The sequence below is a fragment of the Phocoena phocoena genome, chromosome 12 (genome assembly GCF_963924675.1).
Source record: "Phocoena phocoena chromosome 12, mPhoPho1.1, whole genome shotgun sequence".
Lineage (NCBI taxonomy): Eukaryota > Metazoa > Chordata > Mammalia > Artiodactyla > Phocoenidae > Phocoena > Phocoena phocoena.
This window is the reverse complement of record NC_089230.1, coordinates 78,809,719-78,834,553: the sequence shown is the minus strand read 5'-3', so window position 1 is coordinate 78,834,553 and position 24,835 is coordinate 78,809,719. Positions and strand designations below refer to the sequence as shown.

Here is a 24,835-nt window from a genome sequence, read left to right as displayed (position 1 = left end):
TTAGGCATAAAAGGGGAACAGTTCACCTAAACTATTGCATGTCAGTAGCCAAACCAAGTAGTCCTGGGGTGGCCACTAGGAGAGGAGGGGAGGGGAGGAGGGAATTTGGTGGAGCAGGAAGTGATGTCCAAGACCCTCTGAGCATCCCTAGGTCGTGCCTTCAGGGATGCAGAGGCCACTGAGACTTAACCATTTCCCATTCTGGCAAGCTGAGGGTCATACGTGTTCCCTTCTGTCTTTCCTTTTCTGTGTCTTTATTTAAATGGAGTAGTCTGAGTAGCATAATTTGAGAGGAAGACCCTCTCATCCAAATTTTTATTGTCATTGGCAGGTATTTCAGCAGTGAGGGATTTTTTTCTTTAACATCTTTATTGGAGTATAATTGCTTTACAGTGGTGTGTTAGTTTCTGCTTTATAACAAAGTGAATCAGCTATACATATACATATGTTCCCATATCCCTTCCCTCTTGTGTCTCCCTCCCTCCCACCCTCCCTATCCCACCCCGCTAGGTGGTCACAAAGCACCGAGCTGATCTCCCTGTGCTATGCGGCTGCTTCCCACTAGCTGTCTGTTTTACGTTTGGTAGTGTCTATATGTCCATGCTACTCTCACACTTCGTCCCAGCTTACCTTTCCCCCTCCCCGTGTCCTCAAGTCCATTCTCTACGTCTGCATCTTTATTCTTGTCCTGCCCCTAGGTTCATCAGAACCTTTTTTTTTTTTTTTTAGGTTCCATATATATGTGTTAGCATATGGTATTAGTTTTTCTCTTTCTGAATTACTTCACTCTGTATGACAGACTCTTAAGTCCATCCACCTCACTACGAATAACTCAATTTCGTTTCTTTCTATGGCTGAGTAATATTCCATTGTATATATGTGCCACATCTTTTTTATCCATTCATCTGTCTGTGGACAACAGTGAGGGATTTATTTAGTTGAATTACCAGATGTCCCTGAGAAGGCTGGTGGTAAGTATGGGAGGAGGTAAAGGAAGAAGCGCAAGCAGCCATCCACATGCCATGTAGATGTATGTGATTAGCTTTTCTAGGGGAGCCGTATCGTGGGATTAGGCATTCTTACTTACAGGAAGCAGAGAGAGTAGAGTATCATGCAGCCAGGCAGTTTCAGAGGAAGCTGAGTGATGGGCGAGTGGTTCGATGTTGTGCTTTGCATAGGGAAAGGCAGCCTGTAGATCAAGCTCCTGGGGACGGGGGTGGAAGAAGTGCAGGGGTATGGAAAGTAGGGGACCGAACCCACACGAGATGCCCTCTGCTGCCTGCCTTCTCCACATCTTTCCTCAACTGAAAGGAGGGCTGCCGTTCGACCGTTAGGGGCCTCCCCCCCACTTCTTACTCTGTATTTTTCTGCTGTAAGTGGCATTAGAAAACAGTGAGGCCCGTGTCCTTGCAGTGTGAACTGGCTGCATCGTGTGAGTGTAGGAGCATGGGCGGTCTGTTGAGACAGGTAGAGCAACGGGCTCTTGTTTGACAGAATTGGTCAGGTGTTGAATTGTAGGTTATATATACATACAGTGTAGGCATATATACAACTTCAGTGAGGGATCAAGCAAGCAAGCAAATGAATCAGGCAGGGCCCTGCCCTCAGGGATAGAAGCCAAAACCAGATATACAAAATTGTCATCACAAGACTGGCATTCTGGGGTACGCACCATAATGCAAGTACAAAGGAGCAAGTAGTCCTAGTGGTGGTGGCGTAGTGAGAATGGGGAGGTGTCATTTGAGGGATAGTCTTTGAACCGACCTTAAAGGATAGGTGGATTGTTGATACCTAGAAATAGAGAGGTGCTGCCCAATGCGTGCGTGATAGTTGAGTTTGGTAAATGGTTTAGTCTGCCTGCAGGTTAGACCATATTAAAGGGAGTTATGGAAAATTCTATGAAAAGGTCAGTTGAATGCAGGTTTACTAAGGGCCTTGAATATCAGACTTGAACATGGATTTGGTAGTTGACGGAGACCCACTGATGAGTTTTGAGGAAGAGAGAGATTTAGTCAGGGCTCTAGTGTGTTAAGAGCAATCTGGGTCAGAGAGGAGAGAGACTGCGGCAGTAGACAAGTGAGAGGCTGCTGTGATTACAGAAGAGGTGACGACGCCTAAACTGGGATTGGGGCTGTGGAAATGGAAAGAAAGGAGAGACATTTCAGAGACTCAGATTGTGCTAATTTTGAGTGCCTACCATGCAGCTGGTGCTGTGCTATACTTTATTACATGTATAAAGACTTGGAAATGGGCTTAGAGCAAGGGGGGCGGGTAAGAGAGGATGGTCCTAGTATTGACTAAGGCTTGCAGAATAGATGAGTGGGAAATGGTGGTGCTGATAATGGAAACAGAGTGGTTGGGGGAAGAGTGGGCTTGTCTGCTCAAGTGCGTGGTGGAAACGTGGAAATGGAGCTCAGGGGACTGAGGGCCGGGGCAGTAGATCAGGCTGAGAGAACAGGATGTGTCAGAGCGTTGGGAGAACAGGATGTGTCAGAGCGTTAGGAGAACAGACGTTAGGAAAACAAGATTTCTACCCTGATGCTGCTGTCCGTTAGCTGCATATCCTGGTTTAAGACGTACAGATTTCTTCAGGATTCTTCTTTAGTCTATCAGTTGTGAGGCACTGCCTGAATGACACGACCTTCCCATTCTAAAATTTTATCTTTTGTGTTTTTCCTGTAAAATTCTGAGCATCAGATGGGATTAGTGTCGTCTACTAATCTTTTTTGTGTCAAAATGTATTAAAATCAGCACTGTCTAAAGTAGTTCTTTTTTTCCACTTGAATTATACTCGGTTTTTTGTACTCACCTGGTACGAACTAGAGGTACTCACCTCACTGGAAATTTATTGTTTAAAAATACCACTGTAACACATATGTAAACTAGATACAGTTTACATCAGCCTCTGGGGTTTACATGTACCAGGAAAAAGATGGAATTAAATCTAACGTAACAGGTGAATTTTAGCTTTGGATCAGAGCGATTCAAATTAAGATGGTATTGTTTTATTTTACTTTCTTTCTTCAAATAGCTAATGATTTACAAATTTTCCATCTCAGGTTCATTAATGTATTTGAATGAAGCCACACTGCTCCATAATATCAAGGTTCGATACAGTAAAGACAGAATTTACGTAAGTATTTTACCTGTAGGTTAAGTTTTGTGGGCATAATTATTTTACGTGCTACTGTTTGATTTTGTTGAGATTGAAATTTTCTAACAGGAAATCATACTGAACGGAGTGTGAGCTCCACGAGGATAAGGATTCTTTTCTGATTTATTGCTCCAACACCAGGGCTTAGACCACACATGGTACCTAGTAGACACTTAATATATATTTGCAGAATGAAATAATGAATGCAGAGCATCATCTAATATCATTCAGACTTAAAACTATCCAATTTGGATATTTAAAAAAAAAGAACACTGATTATTTTGAGTTTTGATTTTTTTAACTTTTGGCATATATCTGTAGATCTGTTTAATTGATGCAGTTTCCACATTGTTCTGCAAAACATTTACGGCAGACTATAAGGCATACGTATTGAAATTAAAAACTTGGAAGACAAAACGGTGTGAATTAGAATAGAAGGCAGTACGTGAGGAAATATCGAGCACACTGAAGTGCTGATAATAGAGCCTGAATGGTTGCAGTATTTCATTCCAAATAGATAACTTACCCTAAAAACCCAGGATACTTAAAAATGAAAGACAGTGCTTTTAATGGAAATAGGGTTTGTACCACACCATTCAGATGGATACTTAACTAGTCTGTTTTTTAATTATAATGATTCATTGGGCACGTATGAGTTCTATATATCCCTTTGTTGGCTGGAGGTAAATTACCGCACTGTAGCCCTCCTGTTATAAAGATGGGACTCTTCATTATTTTTGAACGAAGAAAACACATGGCTTCTTTGACACTTCCTAGATCAAATGACATTCTTAATCTTTTATTTCACTATCAATTTGCCTAATTGTACTTACTTAATTCTGACTAAATTACCTTTAGTCTTTGCCATCTGTCCAAGTAATGACAGCTGGGAAATAGAACTAATCTAGTCTTTTCCAAAAGAGTTTACTTGCTGTCTTACAGTTATACATAGTTATTAAGTCTTTACTTTCCTCCTTGATTTTTCTCAAAATCAACTAAATAATGTATTTCGGTTAATATATATATATACACACACATATATATATATGGCTATTCTTATTTAAAAATATATTTAGAAGCAAAATTCATTTAATCAGCATACTAATATTGAGTATCTAATGTGTGCTAAATGTTGTTTTAGGTACTAAAATAATACAGATTTTAAAAATTTGTTTGTTAAAGCAGCTTAACTTGTAATAAGTCAGTAAAAGTTGATTTAGATGTAACCATCTTTCAAGAAGAACTGGCTACTATTTTTTCTTTACATGTCTAACATCACTTGGTGGTAGTGGAACAGTCTTATTTATTTGAGCAAGTTTTAATTGTTTTAATATCTTTTTCTTGAAGTTTACAAATTTCAAATTACCTTTACAGAATGATCTTATTCAGAGAAATTGAGATACTTTGTTTTTATTTGGGATGTTTATAGGAAAGCTTCACACCCATGGGATTTTCGTTGGTCTTTTAAGGCTCCCTGTGCTGCAGTGGTGCTACATTTGCCGACTGTGACCATTGATAGCTGAAGGTTTACGTGCAGAATTCATTGTACTTTCAAAAAAATCAGTTGTCCTTTTTTCACATTATGTTTAGTTGACCTAAGATGTGTAGGCAGTTGGGCATATGACCTATGTGTTAAGATAGTGGCTGTTTAGCGTCATCAGCTCCTGTTTGGAAAACCAGTATTTTCAAAGTTAATGAAAGCCGTGACTTGCCTAGCCAGTTATGCCTTTTAGTTATAAAACCATTAAATATCAGCAATACACAAATAGAGTTATTATTATCATAATATATGTAAGAGAAGGGAGCAGTTCAGAATAGTTTAAATTGGATATTTTTATATGTCTCACCAACCAGAATTGCCACCATTCTCCCTTAGATTTGAGTAGAACAATAGCTAATTCACATTTAACATTTCCCTTGGTTACTAAAGTCTCTGTTACTTTCCTTTTGTTTCCCATAGAAACATTATTATCGGGAATTTCTTATTTTTTACCCAACTCCAGGAAACATCTTTGGGAACATTCACAGAATTTTAGTTGAATAGGCTGAGAGTTCGGGTTTTCTGCATCATTTCCCTTCCACAACTAGAAGCAGAAAAGAGAAAAACATGGTCTTGTGTGCCCTAGTTTGGCCAGTAAACCACAACTAATTGCTAAACCACAACTCTCTTTCTACCCACAAGGAATTTTATAAATCCTATTGGTGGCATTTTTCTGGTCTTTTGAAGCCACAGTGAAATTTCAGATTTAAAAGCAAGCTTCACTTGCTCGTTAAACATGTAGCCCGTCAGTATTCTAGGCAATGGTTAGCGCATATGCTGTTTTGCAAAAATCTGGGACCAAGTGGTCACCACCGAGCTAAATCAGTCCTTGGCTTTCAGTGATGGGCATAGGCCTAGAGGGTCCTGTGAGCTATGTTAAACTCTTCAGGGCCTAGAGGGTCCTGTGAGCTATGTTAAACTGTTTAGTAGCAGGGTGAGGAAAGTAGTCTAGGCGAGGAATACAAATAAGCAAAACTCAGGCTGTAGGCATAGAGTAGATGTCATAAGTGGAGTCAACAGGAGGTGTCTGAGATGGAGGTGTAGACTCAGCTCTGCCCAGGCAGACCTGGTAGTGGTGAACCTGGGAGGGGGTGTGTGGGAGGAGCATGTTTCCTTTGAGGCAAAGGGACGTCAAGAGAGATGATTTTGATTTTGGATGTGCTGAGTTTTAGATGGCTATAGGTTAAGAAGATGTAAATATTAAGAGTTAGAGAAATATGGGTCCTATAGAGATCAGGGAATATTTAGGTCTAGAAATGCAGATTTAGGAGTTCTACTTATAGAGAGAACTGGGGGTGTCTATTTGCTGTGTGTTCTTTCTCCTGTGACCCTTGTTTGGTTTTAAATGAAAACAGTAATTGGAAAATTTTATGTTTATGTCTTTCCCACTTAGACATATGTGGCCAACATTCTGATTGCAGTGAACCCATACTTTGACATACCTAAAATATATTCTTCAGAAACAATAAAGTCGTACCAAGGAAAATCTCTTGGGACGATGCCACCTCATGTCTTCGCAATTGGTAAGTAATTTAATTGTATCTTAATATTTATTTTTCTTTAAATTGTACAGATTTACTCAGTTTTTCTTTTGGATTAATAAGAGATACCATGAATCGAATACGTATTTTGGAGGGCTTGTGTGCATTCTGAATGTATCACCATGTCAGGAGCATGTATTCACACAGGGTGGGGAAGATACTTTTGTGGCCAACTCATGGGGAGGTTGTACCTCATTACCTTTGTTAAAGTCCTGTGTCATCTTAAGCGTGTCCACCCAGTTGAAAGTAGGTCATAATAAAAGCTGACCTATTGTTTTCTTCTGACTCCACCTGAAAAGTGTCCTCCTTCCACAACTAGGAAGGAGGCCTGGGCTGTCTGCTGTTACCCAGGTCATCACTAGTGAGCGCGTTAACCTGGGCTAGAAAGGAGCTGTGAGAGCAGACGTCTTCCATGCTTTGTCCCGCATCAGGGCTCTGTAAAATGTAAAGGATCGACAGTGATACATGCTTCATATCTCTGGGGTATCCGTGTGGGAAGGCAGCAACATCTGTCTTTGTCTTTCTCAGGCGCTCTCTCATCTCAAAGCACTTTAGCTCTGGGGAGCAGAGAGGGAGTTATTTGACAGGCGTCCCCCATAGCTGGTGACTGCAGGTACAGAGATGTTAGCTAAGTCTTGGGATTCAGAAATAGCTGGCAGTTAAATGATGACACGTTTTGGTTCTGGTTCTTAGTGCAATTAGTTTCTCTCTGGGCTTTCTCTTTGTACCTGTATTATGGCCTAACCGGGCTTCACCTCTAGATTTGGCTGACCGTGTACTGTGTGCTACTAGGCAAGAGTGAGTGTGTACACCAAGTCCGGTGCAGCTGCTCACTGACTTCTGGTTCTGTGATGCTCTGATGGGCATGGGTATGTGTTCTGTCAGCTGGCTAAATGGTGCAAAATCCTTAGAACCTCAATGGGAGCAAGTTACATGTTTAAAATGTAAATAAACCGGCTCTTATTTTTAGTTGTTTACTGCTAAAAAAGTTTTTACAAGGATTCCACGGAAGTGGGTGGAATAGATTGCTGATAAATTGGTCAAAGGGATGTGTGAATACCCTTGTGTGTAGTTTGCATTTGGCCCTTAGAGTAAAAGCCATTAGTAGGGCTTTCTTCGCTGGTATGGGTAGCACATGCCTGAGGTAAGAAATAGTTGCCTTATAGGGCTAAGTTTGTCAGGGCCTAATTTTTAATCAAAATTGTTTTCATTTGAGCCCACTTTAATAGAACTGAATTGTGCTCATCTTGTCCGTGGAGTCTTAAAGACATCTTATAGTCTAAATTGTTGGAGTATAATGAAGATAGTTAAAAATTGCATATATAAATAATCACAAATCTAAAAAATTTAAAGCAATTAATTTTGCCTATTTTTGAAATGCTGAAAAATCCTACACGATGTTTAAATTTAATAGTAGTATTACAGAAAAAACCCCACAGATTTATTGTGCAGTTATGTATTTTTTTTTCTCCAGCAGAAATTTTGGCTGCCAGATTTCTTAATTGGTAGCTCGTTACTTCTTGCTTTTTCCTCCGGGGATGTCATTAGTTTATGCATAGTGAGCATTTTTCATCTCTCTGCAGGTCTGCTCTAGTATGAGGAAAAGCTGAGCCACAGCTCATAATATGGAGACATTCTAGTACAAACATAAGAGTTGTTTATTTGATTTCATATTACCTAGCTGTCAGGATAACTAGAGAAAACATTTAACGTATATACCTTTAGAGGTGTTTTGAACACTTTTCAATGAGTTTATTTAAAAATTTTGGTAACTGTAAACACACATTATAATTTCTTTAGGAGCAAGTGCTTTTTGATAGTAAATGGACTTTCTATGATTTGGAAAATTTTGTATTGAATACACTGTTCATCGTTAATGTATTATTTTGACCCCAGCTGATAAGGCTTTTCGAGACATGAAGGTGCTCAAGATGAGTCAGTCTGTCATTGTATCTGGAGAATCAGGAGCTGGCAAAACGGAAAATACAAAATTTGTTCTAAGGTGAGGAGTATTTAGCTGACCTAGAATACTTTGAGCAGGTTGATTTTTCTTAATTGTGGTAAAAAATATATATATATAACATAAAATTTACCATCTTAACCACTTCTAAGTGTACAGTTCAGTAGTGCTAAGTATATTCACATTGTTGTTCAGCCAGTCTCCAGAACCTTTCACCTTACAAGACTAAAACTCTGTACCCGTTAAACAACTCCCCGTTTCCCCTGACCCCAGCCCCTGGCAACCACCATTCTACTTCCTGCCTCTATGATTTTGACTACTCTAGATACCTTATATATGTATAAGTGGATCATATACTTTTTGTTTTTCTGTGGTTGGCTTATCCCCCCAGAGCATGATGTCCTTGAGGTTCATCCACGTTGTGGCATGTGTCAGAATTTTCCTCCTTTTCAAGGCTGAGTAATATTCCCGCGTGTGTTATGTATCACATTTCGTTTACCCATTCATTCCTCAGTGGGCACTTGGGCACTTGGGTTGCTTCCATCTCTTGGCTCTTGTGAATAGTGTTGCCATGAACATGTTATGAGCAAAGAGTTTCAAAGATCTCCTTGAGATTTGAACCCGTTGACTTTGAATACTCTTGCATGACATAGTTTGAAATGGTGGGCTCTGTCCCTTTTACAAGAACAGACACGTGGAAGCTAAGCTGCAGATTGTTGAAATCTGGTTCTGACATGCTATTCTCATGAGGATCATGGAGAAGACCAGTGCTGGTCAGGCAAAGGGAAATCTTGGAATGTTCCTTCACAATCCAGCCTTTGTGTTCTTTTTTCAATAGTGCTGCCATTAGAGTGGTTGAAACCATTTTTCACCTTAAGTTTATGATGATTGGCCTTCTTATTTCTACCTCCCCACAACCCTCCTCCCAGTGTCAAAGATGAATATTTCTGTGTGCTATGTGTGGCATATTTACAACTAAATAGTTGGTTAAAATCAGAATATTCCCAAAAAGTTTTAAAAAATAATGCTGATTTAGATGTTAAAGGCCATCCAGATAGAATTTTAAACATTTAAAAAGCTATAACAGAATAGTAGTTGCATTTAAATATAAATTTGTAGTTTTTAAATAAGCCATTCCAGTGCATGATCCAGGTTTAAATTTTAGATGTATTAAATAATATTAAAATTAGAAAGATAATGCATGCAATATCATTCTCATCCAGCATTTTTTTAATCCTGTATTTTAAACAGATATCTGACTGAATCATATGGAACCGGTCAAGACATTGATGATAGAATTGTCGAAGGTATGGTTAATTTTTAAAATTCTTATTTTCCATTGCTAGATATGTCCTGAAATTAACTTAGAAGAATCCTCTAAGTGGTCTGGAGTGTTCTCCAAGAGATCCAAAAGACTCTGCCATCTCCTACAAATCGTTGCTCAGATGTTATCTTCTCATTTACTTATTGTCTGTTGTCTTCCCCGCCCCGCCCGACCCCATGTCCGTGCTAAGAGGGCAGGGATTTTATATATTCCAAACTCCTGGAATAGTGCCTGATACAATAGTATATGCTCCATAAATAGCTGTCGGATGAATGAGAGGAATATAGGAAGCCCTCCTGCCTCCTGTTTATTTTGTTGACCTTGTTTTTGTAAAGGAGAAAGGGAGAGGGTTATTTGGAAATGAGGTGCTGGGGGAAATCATTTCAATGAAAGAGTACACTTGGAAAGAGTACACAGGAGTCTGTAAGTTGACTTCCCCGGGCTGTCAGTACTTGCTCACCCCTTAGAGACCTCTCGGATCCTGTTTGGTCCCCGCTGCCGTCACGCTGAGTCTGCAGCAGCCTCCTGCAGCACAGGTTCCTGACTGGTCCCCCCTCTTATGGTCTGGCTGCCCTTTAACCTGTTCTCTGTGTGGAAGTCGGAGTGACCTCTTTTGCTCTGAGCCCTTTATTGGCTTCGTATTTCTCTCAAGCTAAAACCCCAAATTCACATCATCACCTCCAGTGCGCTGTGTGGCCTGCCCCACCTCCTCTGGTCTGATTGAGTCGTTGTTCCTCTGCAGCCTTATGCTTTAGTCTCCTTTTAGTTCTCATTGGTCTCATTTAGTTCTCATTTAGTTCACATTGGTCTCCTTTTAGTTCTCTGAGGTGTTTCAGGCCTCTTTGGACACTCTTCTCACCCCTTCAGTAAGTATTTAATAATGATGATGATACTGACATGTGTGGGATGTGTTAGGCCTTGTCTGATTTGCTTAAAATCTGTTACCTAACTTAAATCTCCATAGAATATGAGGTAAGTACTATTTTATCCCTGCTTCACAGATGAGAAGCTAAGGTAGAAGGAGCTTCAGTAACTTTCTGAAGAGTAAATAAGCTCATCAGTTGTGGAAATGGGACATAAACCCAGGCGTCTTAACTATATGCTCTACTAAGTGCATATTTTAATATTCTTGACATTTTAAAGAAAAATTCCAGTTGAACAAAAATTTGTCAGGGGCCTATTATGTTCATACATTTTGCTATATCATGGCAGGCAAATGTTACATACATTTTTTTCACACTTACGTAAAATATGCATGTAGATGAATCTAAATTTGACTCTAATAAACATTTTTAAAGTTTGCATCCATAAGCTTTTTCATATTTCTTGATATAAATAATTTTCTAATTTTTATCCACAGTTCTCACTGTGGTACTGTGCCACACACCTAGGTAGAATCACAGTAGAGCGCCTTTAGTGAGGGAATTGCCCTCTAAAATTGAATAATTAAATAAAAAACAAATAATGGGTTAATTGAATAAAATACTAATTAATATTCGGACTTGTTTACTTGAGGTACAGATTTGCTTTGAAACCAGATAAGCCTGGTTTCTTCCATGAGAACGTACTGTGCCACGTGTAACGTGCTGTAGTTGAGGACAGTTGGAAAGTGTTATTCCAAATGTCTCTACAGCCCCTTACTGGAGAATAGTTTATGTTAACTGGCAGGGCCATAGAAATCTTTAGGTGGGAATACATGCTAATATTTCTTTTAGTTTTAATACTTTCTTATTTTAGCAAGTGAAACAACCTGGGAGTGATCTTTCAAAGGGTTTAGTGACTAGTTAAGCTTTCTACTGTGGATAGAATAAGAGAAATGGACTTTAAAAGATTTCATAAGAGATACTCTAGCAGTAAACATATGAAGCAATTTATGAGGTTATTGAAGGAATATGTGAGTAAGATTGACACTAATCTGGTATGCTTACAGTTAAGACTGGTGAGTACCAGAATAGACTCTCGGAGCTCTTTTCCAGTCAGGTAGAGAGAGAGAGAGGGAGAGAGGGGGAGAGAGAGAGAGAGAGAGAGGGAGAGAGGGGGAGAGAGAGAGAGAGAGAGAGAGAGAGAGGGAAAGAATGTGTGAAATTATAAAATGAAGACAGTTAAAATTTTACATTTGTTCATTGGGATTTCAAGAACTATTGTTCTGAGACGCTTTCGTAGGTAATTCTGTAAACGCTTATTTGTTAGATTTTGTTGGATGTGCATGTAAAAATGTTAAATCTGGAGGTTTTATTAATATATATTTTTAAATGTAAGTCAGCTAATAACTTCTTGCCTGTATTTCGTCACAGGAAGCTTGCTGCTTTCTTTACTATCATCACTGCTCTTGTAGGGCTGATGTGAAAACCATAAAATTTTTAGGGAGTAATTTTTAAAAGTTGAGTCATAAGTTTTGTAACCTAGTGACTTTTGAAAATTTAGTCTTTCGCATACACTTACTTTTTCTTTTTTTTTTTTTAATAAATTTTGAGTAACTTTTCCATCTCTTGTACTTTAATAGGGCCCAAACATAGTGGTAGTCAATAAATATTTGTGGGATTTGACATTACAAGTGAATTCATTCATGTTAATGTTTCTGAGAATATTTTTCTAGTTATTTATGTTTATTAATAAATGGAAACATACTATGCATATTGCTTTGTAATTTTCCTCCATGCAGACTTTCTGATGGCGTATTTTCATTTCTTTTTCAATAGCTAACCCACTCTTAGAAGCCTTTGGAAATGCAAAGACTGTTCGCAACAATAATAGCAGTCGATTTGGGAAATTTGTAGAAATACATTTCAATGAAAAGGTAAGTGAGAGTGAGTTTCGGGGTAATACGTTTGGGGAGTGTTTTTGGAAAATACAGGGTCTTGATAGAACTGGTGCTGTACTTGAACTCATGGCAAATATATTTAAATTTTCCTCTTTTACTTTTAAACAGTTGGGATAATATATATGTTCACTGTGATCTCTATAAATACTATAAACTTACATTTAGTTACCTGTTTTTTCCCCTTTATTTCATAAATTACAACCTCTTTGATAGACAAATGATTATTAGAGAAGATAATTTAACATTGCTAGGTTATACTTTAAGACTTTAAATGCAAAAATGTAATTTCTCTGTTTTGTTTTTTAGAGTTCAGTTGTTGGAGGATTTGTTTCACATTATCTTCTAGAGAAATCTAGGATCTGTGTTCAAGGCAAAGAGGAAAGGAATTATCATATCTTTTATAGGTTGTGTGCCGGTGCTTCTGAAGATACTAGGGAAAGACTTCACTTGAGCTCCCCAGATAATTTTCGGGTAGGTTGGATGAAAAGAAATTTCATACAATTTTTGCAAATTGAGTTGCCTTCTATTCTAAAACTTATTTCAGTGGATTTTGATGTCTAGTTCCATATAACTTACGTTAAATTCAGTGTAATATGATAGAATGACTTTCGTACTAAGTAGATCTGTATTGAGATTTACTGCTGAGTTTATAACACTATATGAGGAGGTACATAATGGGATAGGTAAAAGGATAGATGCTAAACCCCTTAAACTCAATAAGAAAGTTTATAATAGTTCTGTAATGCTAGCTTTAATGTTATCTTTCACTTATTTGTAAGAAAGAGTTTGACCACTGAATTAATAAAGGACCCCTACTTGTCTTCCTTAATTCAGTTCAACAAATATTTATTCCTTACCCATTGGGTACCAGGCATTGTGCCAGAGTTAAAAAGATCAATGAGACACAGTTCCTGCTTCTGAGTAACTTAAATTGGTGGGAAACACACACACACACACACACACACACACACACACACATAGTCTGACTGATACGTCAAATGATAAGTGAGAGAGTTGCATAGGGTGCTGGTGATTTTGGAAAAACTTTACTGGAACAGTTGATGCTTGATCAGGATCCTGAAGGATTTTCAAGTGTTAACTATAACTAGAGGAAGAAACATGCGGAGGTATTCCTGGTAGATGCAAAAAGATGAACAAAGAAAGGCAGGAAATAGCTTAAATGGTAGGACAGGAAGAGGTGGGAGGTGAGGCTAGAGAGCTTAAATGGTAGGACAGGAAGGGGTGGGAGGTGAGGCTAGAGAGTTTGGTCTTACTTCTGTGGTGAGTAGGGAGCTGATCGAAGGGTGTTAAGTAGAAAGTCAGATATCAGGTCTGTACTTACCTCTGGGTTTAATATGGAAGATAGCTTTAAGAGGGTAGGGCAGGGGATGGATAGAAATTGCAGCCGTGGGTAAATGGGTTGGGAACCTGTGGCTTTAGGTGATGGAGCAGTTACTCAGTGCCTGAATTTGTTTTAGCGATGGCAGGGTTACTGAGGGAGGGGATGTGTGAAATAGGAGGAGGTAAAATTGACAGGACTTGGAGACTGAATTAGGTAAGGAGAAGGGGGAGTCTGGAATGATTTTCCAAAGCATGATTAGGGTAACTGGGTGACTGTAAATATCACGCTGAGGCCAGGTGGGAGATGGATGGCGTGTAGGATGAGTCCAGTTGTGGAGCCTGTGGGTCATCTGAGTGGAGCTGTTTGGAAGATGGCGTGTAGGATGAGTCCAGTTTGGGAGGCTGTGGGTCATCTGAGTGGAGCTGTTTGGAAGATGGCGTGTAGGATGAGTCCAGTTGTGGAGCCTGTGGGTCATCTGAGTGGAGCTGTTTGGAAGATGGCGTGTAGGATGAGTCCAGTTTGGGAGGCTGTGGGTCATCTGAGTGGAGCTGTTTGGAAGATGGCGTGTAGGATGAGTCCAGTTGTGGAGCCTGTGGGTCATCTGAGTGGAGCTGTTTGGAAGATGGCGTGTAGGATGAGTCCAGTTTCGGAGGCTGTGGGTCATCTGAGCGGAGCTGTTTGGAAGACTCTTGGGTAGACTAAGATCAGGTCAGTGCTGCAGGGACAGGTTTGGGAGATGTCAGTACCCTGGTGGTAGTTAGAACTGTGACAGTGAGTAGTGGAGGTTGTCCAGAGAGATTGCATAACGTAGAAAAGCATGTGCCAGGATCCACACTCTTGGAGTTGAAGAGGCTGAGCAGATGAAGAGTTGCCCCAGAAAGAAAGCACAAGTGGAGTGGTGAGAGAAGTACAAGGAAATCACGAGTGCCAAGGATCACAAGTCAGTATTGAGTTTCAGGAAGTGGTGACTGCGGGGTGGCTAGCGTAATGACAGATTCTCAGCTAGAAAGTAGTGTCCCTGTGTGGGCTATGGGGATCACGGGGTGCGGGTAGGGAATGCAGTTTGGATGAAGTTCTCCAGGCGATTCTCATACTCCTCTTTGGCCAGAAGTCCTCCATTTGAGAATCATGACACACATTTATACGTAATAATTGTTCTGTGTGTGAGTGTGTGTGTGTGTTTGCGACCTGGCTTCTTCTTTATTAAGTCAATCAATTTCTTTTATGTATATTTGGAAATTTAAAAGCTCTGTTGTTTTAAAATGCTTTATAACTGCATCTATTTATATAATTCTGAAATGTTTAACCTTCTCTAGAACTCACCAGATTAATTGGAATTTGAAGTTAGTTGCCCACATTATCTTCATGACAGTAGAAGAGGCATTTCTCTACAATGATTTTTAGAAAAGGAATATAAATTAATCTGAATCATATAAAATTTAATAATGATGATGTGGCTTTGTCAGCACTGAGTTAATGATAAAGTGATGTGACTATTCTTGTCTTAATATAGCATTTCTTTCTACTTGGGGGCTTGGGAACAAAGTTTCTGTGTCTCAGAATGTACAGTCTTTCCTGGCACAAGGACAGCCATCCTAAGGGGGCAGCCACTGAAATGCTTTATCAGGTCAGAGAGTTTCTTGTCTCTGTGGCATGAACTGGAAGAGTCCTTTTGGTGGTAAGAGGAAACTCATGGAACAGCATTACCTTTCACCCCAAAACGCCTGCCATCTTGGATATTCGTCTCAGGCAGGTGTACACATACCTCTGTATTCCTTCCCCCAAATGATTCTGCCTTAGAGTGACTTAAAAGTGTGTTGGTCATTTCAACAGGTTTTTCTCGGGTTTAGTTTAGACCTCCAGTCATAACTCAGGGGTAAAGTTGTAAAGACAAAGGAGAAACTCTACAAGCAGGGTGAACGCTTTCCCCCCCACATTTTTTGGGTCACTATTCTATCCAAATTAGTATGTAAAGAATTGTAGAGATACATCTGTTTGAAAGCACCCATATTAGCTCCACATGTACTTTAGAAAATAAAAGGTTTAAAATGCTTGTATTTTTCAAAAATTTGTAATATTTTTGCACATGTTCCATGGAAGCATTCGTTATAGTCATGCAAGAATCCTTGAATATAAATAAAGCTTGGATAGAATGAGAATGGGTGACAAGAATAGTTATAGCTTTCTAGTTACAGAAAAGTTAGAAGAAACAAGTATTTTTCTTAGGTTTTAATATTAAGTGCATCTGTCCAAAAGCCGAGTATTTGATAAAACAGTTGGGGCGGGTGGATAAAACTCTTGGTAGCAAAGAAAACATTTGTTTTGGCTCTATATAGTTAAGCTACTGTTATCCTACTAAATAAAAGAACTCTGATTTGAAATAGTCAATTGAAAATGCTAATCAGTATTATCCCCTCTCCCTTCTATTTTATTCTTTCCCCCAAGATTCTAGGCTACAAAGAAAAATTCACTGCATATTATTTTCTGGTTTTAACTGTATTTTAATATTTCACTGTAATGGGGGGAGATAAATGTATTGATCATCTAAAGTATTAATTTATCCCTAAATCATTCAAATTTTACTGTAAATTTTTTCTTGGTATATAATATGTTATCGATATATTTAACCTTGGAATTCATGCCATGGGACAGTGGAATCCTAGTGACCTGATTTAAGAAAAGCTGAGATGTTTAAAAAATTTTCTCATCCTGTTCCCTGTGCATGTCCTTCCTGAATGACCCCCACCCCTTAAGTGTGGGTAAAAGATTCTCTTCAAGACCAGTATATTATTTTCTTCTCAGCTGCTTCCCTTATTCTGTGTTTGCAAAGCACTTAGCCTTTAAAGGCTTCTGGGCAGGAAAGTAAATCATTGAGATAAAAGCTGAAATGGTTATTTGAATACCTGTGAAGGTTCATAAAGCAAGTGTTGTGATTTATGTACAATTAGTGTTAACTGTCAGTCAGTATGAAAGGCATGTTTTGAAGGACTGATTGGAAAAATCAAAAATTAAGAAACTCAAGAATATTATTTGTTAATTATTCAGAATTTAAAATATTACTCAAAATATTAAACCACAGTGTGGGGCCTTCTGTGAGACTTTTCACATATTTAGTTCATATCTTATGAACTGTATCTTCAATAAGATTTAACCCTGAGAAGATTTAAAATTGCTGCGTTTGAGATGTAAATTCGGGGCCTCAGACCTGAAACCGCAGTCACTGACATAAATCTGGGGCTCGGACATGAATCCGGGGTGCAGATGCCTGTCAAGCCCAGGCGGAGTCCCTGGTGCACTGGGTGGCATGGGCGGCGTACATGGCCCAGTTCTGACCCTGAGGACACCAAGCCGCCCTGTGTGCCTCAGGCCACCACCCTGCCCCTCCGGTGACTCCAGGTCCCCACCACCCTGCCCCAGCCAAGCAGTTCCAGGGATGTGGATGTCCGTGTCCGTGTCTTTGGAGGACCATGACTTCGCCTACCACGTGCTTGCAGGATCTTGGTTCCCAGGCCACAGGTTGGGCCTGAGCTTCTGGGGTGGGAACTCCGAGTCCAAACCGCTGGACTAACAGAGAACCTCAGACACCAGGGAATATCAATTGGAGTGTGGCCTCCTGGAGGTCCTCATCTCAGCGTCAAGACCCAGCTGTATCCAACTGCCTGCAAACTCCAGTGCTGGACGTCTCAGGCCAAGCAACCAGTAAGACAAGGATACAGCAGCACCCATCAAAAAAAAAGTGAGGGGGCTTCCCTGGTGGTGCAGTGGTTGAGAGTCTGCCTGCCAATGCAGGGAATGCGGGTTCGTGCCCCGGTCCCACATGCTGCGGAGCGGCTGGGCCTGTAAGCCATGGCCGCTGAGCCTGCGCGTCCGGGGCCTGTGCTCCACAGTGGGAGAGGCCACAGCGGTGAGAGGCCCGCGTACTGCAAAAAAAAAAAAAAAAAGTGAAACGCCATAAACATGTTACAGACGAAGGAGCAAGGTAAAAACCTACAAGACCAAATAAATGAAGACGAAATAGGCAACCTACCTGAAAAAGGATTCAGAGTAATGATAGTAAAGATGATCCAAAATCTTGGAAATAGAATGGAGAAAACACAAAAAACATTTCACAAGGATCTAGAAGAACTAAAGATGAAACAAACAGGTATGAACAACACAATTACTGAAATTAAAAATACTCTAGAAGGAACCAATAACGGAGTAACTGAGGCAGAAGAACGGATAAGTGAGCTGGAAGATAAAATGGTGGAAATAACAGCCAGGGAGCAGAATAAAGAAAAAAGAATGAAAAGCATTGAGGACAGTCTCAGAGACCTCTGGGACAGCAGTAAACACACCAACATTAGAATTATAGGGATCCCAGAAGAAGAAGAGAAAAACAAAGGGTCTGAGAAAATATTTGAAGAGATTATAGTCAAAAACTTCCCTAACATGGGAAACGAAACAGTCAATCAAGTCCAGGAAGCACAGACAGTCCCATACAGGATAAATCCAAGGAGAAACACACCAAGACACATATTAATCAAACTATCAAAAATTAAATATAAAGAAAAAATATTAAAAGCAGCAAGGGAAAAACAACAAGTAACATACAAGGGAATCCCCATAAGGTTAACACCTGATCTTTCAGTAGAAACTCTGCAAGCCAGAAGGGAGTGGCAGGATATATTAGAAGTGATGAAAGGGAAAAACCTACAACCAAGATTACTCTACCTGGCAAGGATCTCATTCAGATTCGATGAAGAAATTAAAACCTTTACAGGTAAGCAAAAGTTAAGAGAATTCAGCACCACCAAACCAGCTTTACAAAAAATGCTAAAGGAACTTCTCTAGGCAGGAAAGAAAAGAGAAGGAAAAGACCTATAAAAACAAACCCAGCCATGGAAGTTAATTTACAACTGTATAGATATTGAAAACTCTATAGAGATTTACCTAACTACAGAGGTACATTTTCACACTTGAAGAGAAAATAAGTCATCTTTGGATTGTAAAGCTTTAGGCAATGGTCTTATATTTTCCCTGGAGAGGATTATTTAAATTCCAACATATTAGAGTGAAATTTTCAAAAAGACTATGATGAGTACAGAGAGTTGACTGCTTATTTTTTCTGTATGTAAGTCCAGAAAATTCATTTTCTATATCCCTTGTCTACAAGACAGACTTTGTATTTGTAGGATATTTGACCTGGCTCTCATTATGTTGGTGTAAGTGTAAGAACTTAGACACAAGGGCACAACACACTTGTTATTAGCTATAAGGTAAATAAAAAAAAAAAAATCTGCTCTGACTCAGAAACCTCATGTGTACATTCAGGACAAAATAATAAAGACAAATAGGGCTTCCCTGGTGGCGCAGTGGTTGAGAGTCCACCTGCCGATGCAAGGGACACGGGTTCATGCCCCGGTCCGGGAAGATCCCACATGCCGCGGAGCAGCTGGGCCCGTGAGCCATGGCCGCTGAGCCTGCGCGTCCAGAGCCTCTGTTCCACAATGGGAGAGGCCACAACAGTGAGAGGCCCGCGTACCGCAAAAAAATAAATAAATAAAGACAAAAAATAAAACTTCACATTCTGTCAAAAAATTTCTTGTGGAAATTTTCATTAAAATTTTATTATCCTGTAAAACAAACAAAAAACCTCAAAATGATTAATAAAATGGTAATAGGAACATACATATTGATAATTACCTTAAATATAAATGGATTAAATGCTCCAACCAAAAAACATAGACTGGCTGAATGGATACAAAAACAAGACCCGTACATATGCTGTCTACAAGAGACCCACTTCAGACCTAGGGACACATACAGACTGAAAGTGAGGGATTGGAAAAAGATATTCCATGCAAATGGAAATCACAAGAAAGCTGGAGTAGCAATAGTCATATCAGACAAAATAGACTTTAAAGAATGTTACAAGAGACAAGGAAGGACACTGAAATGATCAAGGGATCAATGCAAGAAAAAGAAATAACAATTATAAATATTTATGCACCCAACATAGGAACACCTCAATACATAAGGCAAATGCTAACAGCCATAAAAGGGGAAATCAAAAGAAACACAATCATAGTAGGGGACATTAACACCCCACTTTCACCAATGGACAGATCATCCAAAATGAAAATAAATAAGGAAACACAAGCTTTAAATGATACATTCAACAAGATGGACTTAATTGATATTTATAGGACATTCCATCCAAAAACAACAGAATACACTTTCTTCTCAGGTGTTCATGGAACATTCTCCAGGATAGACCATATCTTCGGTCACAAATCAAGCCTTGGTAAATTTAAGAAAACTGAAATCATATCAAGTATCTTTTCCTACCACAACACTATGAGACTAGATATCAATTACAGGAAAATACTGTAAAAAATACAAACACAGGGAGACTAAAAAATACGCTACTAAATAACCAAGAGGTCACTGAAGAAATCAAAGAGGAAATCAAAAAATACCTAGAAACAAATGACAATGAAAACACGACGACCCAAAACCTGTGGGATGCAGCAAAAGCAGTTCTAAGAGGGACGTTTATAGCAATACAGTCCTACCTCAAGAAACAGAAAAATCTCAAATAAACACCTAACCTTACACCTAAAGCAATTAGAGCAAGAAGAACAAAAAAACCCCAAAGTTAGCAGAAGGAAAGAAATCATAAAGATCAGATCAGAAATAAATGAAAAAGAAATGAAGGAAACGATAGCAAAGATCAGTAAAACTAAAAGCTGCTTCTTTGAGAAGATAAAATTGATAAACGATTAGTCAGACTCATCAAGAAAAAAAGGGAGAAGACTCAAATCAACAGAATTAGAAATGAAAAAGAAGTAACATCTGACACTGCAGAAATACAAAGGATCATGAGAGATTACTACAAGCAACTCTATGCCAATAAAATGGACAACCTGGAAGAAATGGACGAATTCTTACAGAAGCGCAACCTTCCGAGACTGAACTAGGAAGAAATAGAAAATATGAACAGACCAATCACAAGCACTGAAATTGAAACTGTGATTAAAAACCTTCCAACAAACAAAAGTCCAGGACCAGATGGCTTTACAGGTGAATTCTATCAAACATTTAGAGACGAGCTAACACCTATCCTTCTCAAACTCTTCCAAAATATAGCAGAGGGAGAAACACTCCCAAACTCATTCTATGAGGCCACCATCACCCTGATACCAAAACCAGACAAAGATGTTACAAAAAAAGGAAACTACAGGCCAGAATCTCTGATGAACTTAGATGCAAAAATCCTCAACAAAATACTAGCAAACAGAATCCAACAGCACATTAAAAGGATCATACACCGTGATCAAGTGGGGTTTATCCCAGGAGTGCAAGGATTCTTCAATATATGCAAATCGGGCTTCCCTGGTGGCGCAGTGGTTGAGAATCTGCCTGCTAGTGCAGGGGACACGGGTTCGAGCCCTGGTCTGGGAGGATCCCACATGCCACGGAGCAAGTGGGCCTGTGAGCCACAACTACCGAGCCTGCGCATCTGGAGCCTGCGCTCCACAACAGGAGAGGCCGCGATAGTGAGATGCCCACGCACCGCAATGAGTGGCCCCCGCTTGCCACAACTAGAGAAAGCCCTTGCACAGAAACAAAGACCCAACACAGCAAAAATAATTAATTAATAAACTCCTACCCCCAACATCTTTTAAACAAACAAACAAACAACAACAACAAAAAACTTCTTTCTCTTTCAAGGAGCATACTAAAAATCACCCAGTTTTGTAAAATACACCCTAGGGAACAATTACAAGATGGAATAGAGCTCTCATTACCCATTAAAAAAATATATATATATATATATATATATGCAAATCAATCAATGTGATACCCCATATTAAGAAATTGAAGAATAAAAACCATATGATCATCTCAATAGATGCAGAAAAAGCTTTTGACAAAATTCGACACCCATTTATGATAAAAACTCTCCAGAAAGTAGGCATAGAGGGCACCTAACAACATAATAAAGGCCATATATGACCCACAGTCAACATCATTCTCAATGGTGAAAAACTGTAACCATTTCCTCTAAGATCAGCAAGAAGACAAGGTTGCCCACTCTCACCACCATTATTCAACATAGTTTTGGAGGCTTTAGCCACGGCAATCAGAGAAGAAAAAGAAATAAAAAGGAATCCAAATCGGAAAAGAAGAAGTAAAACTGTCACTGTTTGCAGATGACATGATACTGTATATAGCGAATCCTAAAGATGCTACCAGAAAACTACTAGAGCTAATCAATGAATTTGGTAACGTAGCAGAATAAAAACTTAATGCACAGAAATCTCTTGCATTCCTGTACACTAATGATGAAATATCTGAAAGAGAAATTAAGGAAACACTCCCATTTACCATTGCAACAAAAAGAATAAAATACCTAGGAATAAACCTACCTAAGGAGACAAAAGACCTGTATGCAGAAAACTATCAGACACTGTTGAAAGAAATTAAAGAGTATACAAACAGATGGAGAGATATACTATGTTCTTGGATTGGAAGAATCCACATTGTGAAAATGATATACTACCCAAAGCAATCTACAGATTCACTGCAATCCCCATCAAACTACCAATGGCATTTTTCACAAAAAATTGCACAGTTTGTTTGGAAACACAAAAGACCCTGAATAGCCAAAGCAATGTTGAGAAGGAAAAACGGAGCTGGAGGAATCAGGCTCCTGGACTTCAGACTGTACTACAAAGCTACAGTAATGAAGACAGTATGGTACTGGCACAAAAACAGAAATATAGATCAATGGAACAGGATTGAAAGCCCAGAGATAAACTCATGCACATATGGTCACCTTATTTTTGATAAAGGAGGCAAGAATATACAATGGAGAAAAGCCAGCCTGTTCAATAAGTGGTGCTGGGAAAACTGGACAGCTACATGTAAAAGAATGAAATTAGAACACTTCTTAACACCATACACAAAAATAAGCTCCAAATGGATTAAAGACCTAAATGTAAGCCCAGACACTATAAAACTCTTAGAGGAAAACATAGGCAGAACGCTCTATGACATAAATAACAGCAAGATCCTTTTTGACCCACCTCCTACGGAAATGGAAATAAAAACGAAAATAAACAAATGGGACCTAATGAAACTTAAAAGCTTTTTTACAGCAAAGGAAACCATAAAGAAGATGAAAAGACAATCCTCAGAATGGGAGAAAATATTTGCAAACGAAGCAACTGACAAAGGATTAATCTCCAAAATACACAAGCAGCTAATGCAGCTCAATATCAAAAAAACAACCCAATCCAAAAATGGGTAGAAGACCCAAATAGACATTTCTCCAAAGAAGATACTGCAGATTGCCAACAAACACATGAAAGGATGCTCAACATCACTAATCATTAGAGAAATGCAAATCAAAACTACAATGAGGTATCACCTCACATTGGTCAGGATGGCCATCATCAAAAAGTCTAGAAACAATAAATGCTGGAGAGGGTGTGGAGAAAAGGGAACCCTTTTGCACTGTTGGTGGGAATGTAAATTGATACAGCCACTATGGAGAACAGTATGGAGGTTCCTTAAAAAACTAAAAATAGAACTATCGTATGACCCAGCAATCCGACTACTGGGCATGTACCCTGATAAAGCTGCAATTCAAAAAGAGTCGTGTACCACGATGTTCATTGCAGCAGTATTTACAATAGCCAGGAGATGGAAGCGACCTAAGTGTACATCTACAGATGAACGGATAAAGATGTGGCACATATATACAATGGAATGTTACTCAGCCATAAAAAGAAACAAAACTGAGTTATTTGTAGTGAGTTGGATGGACCTAGAGTCTGTCATACAGAGTGAAGTAAGTCAGAAAGAGAAACACAAATACCGTATGCTAAAACATATATATGGAATCTAAAAAAAAAATGGTTCTGATGAACCTAAGGGCAGGACAGGAATAAAGACGCAGACATAGAGAATGGACTTGAGGACACGGGGAGGGGGAAGGGTTAACTGGGACGAAGTGAGGGAGTGGCATGGACATATATCCGCTACCAAATGTAAAATAGATAGCTAGTGGGACGCAGCCGAATAGCACAGGGAGATCCACTCGGTGCTTTGTGACCGAGGGGTGGGATAGGGCGGGTGGGAGGGAGACACAAGAGGGATGGGATATGGGGATACACGTATGCATATAGCTGATTCACTTTGTTATACAGCAGAAACTGACACAACACTGTAAAGCAATTATACTCCAATAAAGATGTTAAAAATGAATAAATAAACTGGAGATACATATTTTTAAAAAATTGCTACCTTAGAAAAATAGGAAAGCTTTATGGTATTGGTTTTTATGTTAATCATGTAATTTAATCTATTTTCAGGTTAGGATTTTCACCATCCCTGCTGTGATTAGTAGGAATGAAATGTTTATGGTATATAGAAGTATTGATTTTAATTGAGAGATTAAATGATAGGTTATGTTTAGAAATTCTTTAGAGTTAGCACTATTTGATAAGTTGTGTTTTCCTTGTATCATTTTCCTGTGGATCATATTTGTTAATTATATTTTAAATTTCTTTGTCCTAGTATTTAAACCGAGGCTGCACTAGATACTTTGCTAACAGAGAAACTGACAAACACATTTTACAGAACCGAAAAAGTCCTGAGGTAAAGTAACCTTTAAAAAATATATATAATCTTTAATACAAAAAAATTGTGCTGAAAGATGTATTCTATTTTTTTATTTTGGAAACCAAGTAAGATCTCTTACTTTTGTTTTGTTTTTTTTTGCCGTACGCGGGCCTCTCACTGCTGTGGCCTCTCCCACCGAGGAGCACAGGCTCCGGACGCGCAGGCCCAGCGGCCATGGCTTACAGGCCCAGCCGCTCCGCGGCACGTGGGATCTTCCCAGACCGGGGCACGAACCCGTGTCCCCTGCATCGGCAGGTGGACTCCCAACCACTGTGCCACCAGGGAAGCCCAGGATCTCTTACTTTTAGGCTTATGCTTAAAAAACCTAAATACTCACCCACACCTCTCGCCGAGAAGTACTTTACACCTCTTTTGGTATCTGCAGAAGCCACAGGTTCTGGGTCTTGGTGGGACCTCAGTGCACTGCTCTTCTCTTGTTATTTTCCCGGCATGAGGACATCAGATTGCCTAAGAATCAT

General features: G+C 39.3%; 1 protein-coding gene across 7 annotated transcripts in view; it reads left to right on the top strand.

Moving 5' to 3' along the window:
- MYO6 (myosin VI) overlaps positions 1-24,835 on the top strand; it is a 115,057-nt gene that overhangs the window by 33,549 nt on the left and 56,673 nt on the right. For 6 of the 7 annotated variants that reach the window (XM_065889167.1, XM_065889165.1, XM_065889161.1 and 3 more), the window contains 7 exons: positions 3,060-3,133; positions 6,088-6,217; positions 8,132-8,237; positions 9,447-9,502; positions 12,219-12,316; positions 12,647-12,811; positions 24,252-24,332. In XM_065889167.1, the coding sequence (XP_065745239.1) occupies positions 3,060-3,133; positions 6,088-6,217; positions 8,132-8,237; positions 9,447-9,502; positions 12,219-12,316; positions 12,647-12,811; positions 24,252-24,332 (710 nt within the window). The remainder of the gene's footprint in view (positions 1-3,059; positions 3,134-6,087; positions 6,218-8,131; positions 8,238-9,446; positions 9,503-12,218; positions 12,317-12,646; positions 12,812-24,251; positions 24,333-24,835) is intronic. The other variant, XM_065889166.1, reaches the window with a different exon arrangement.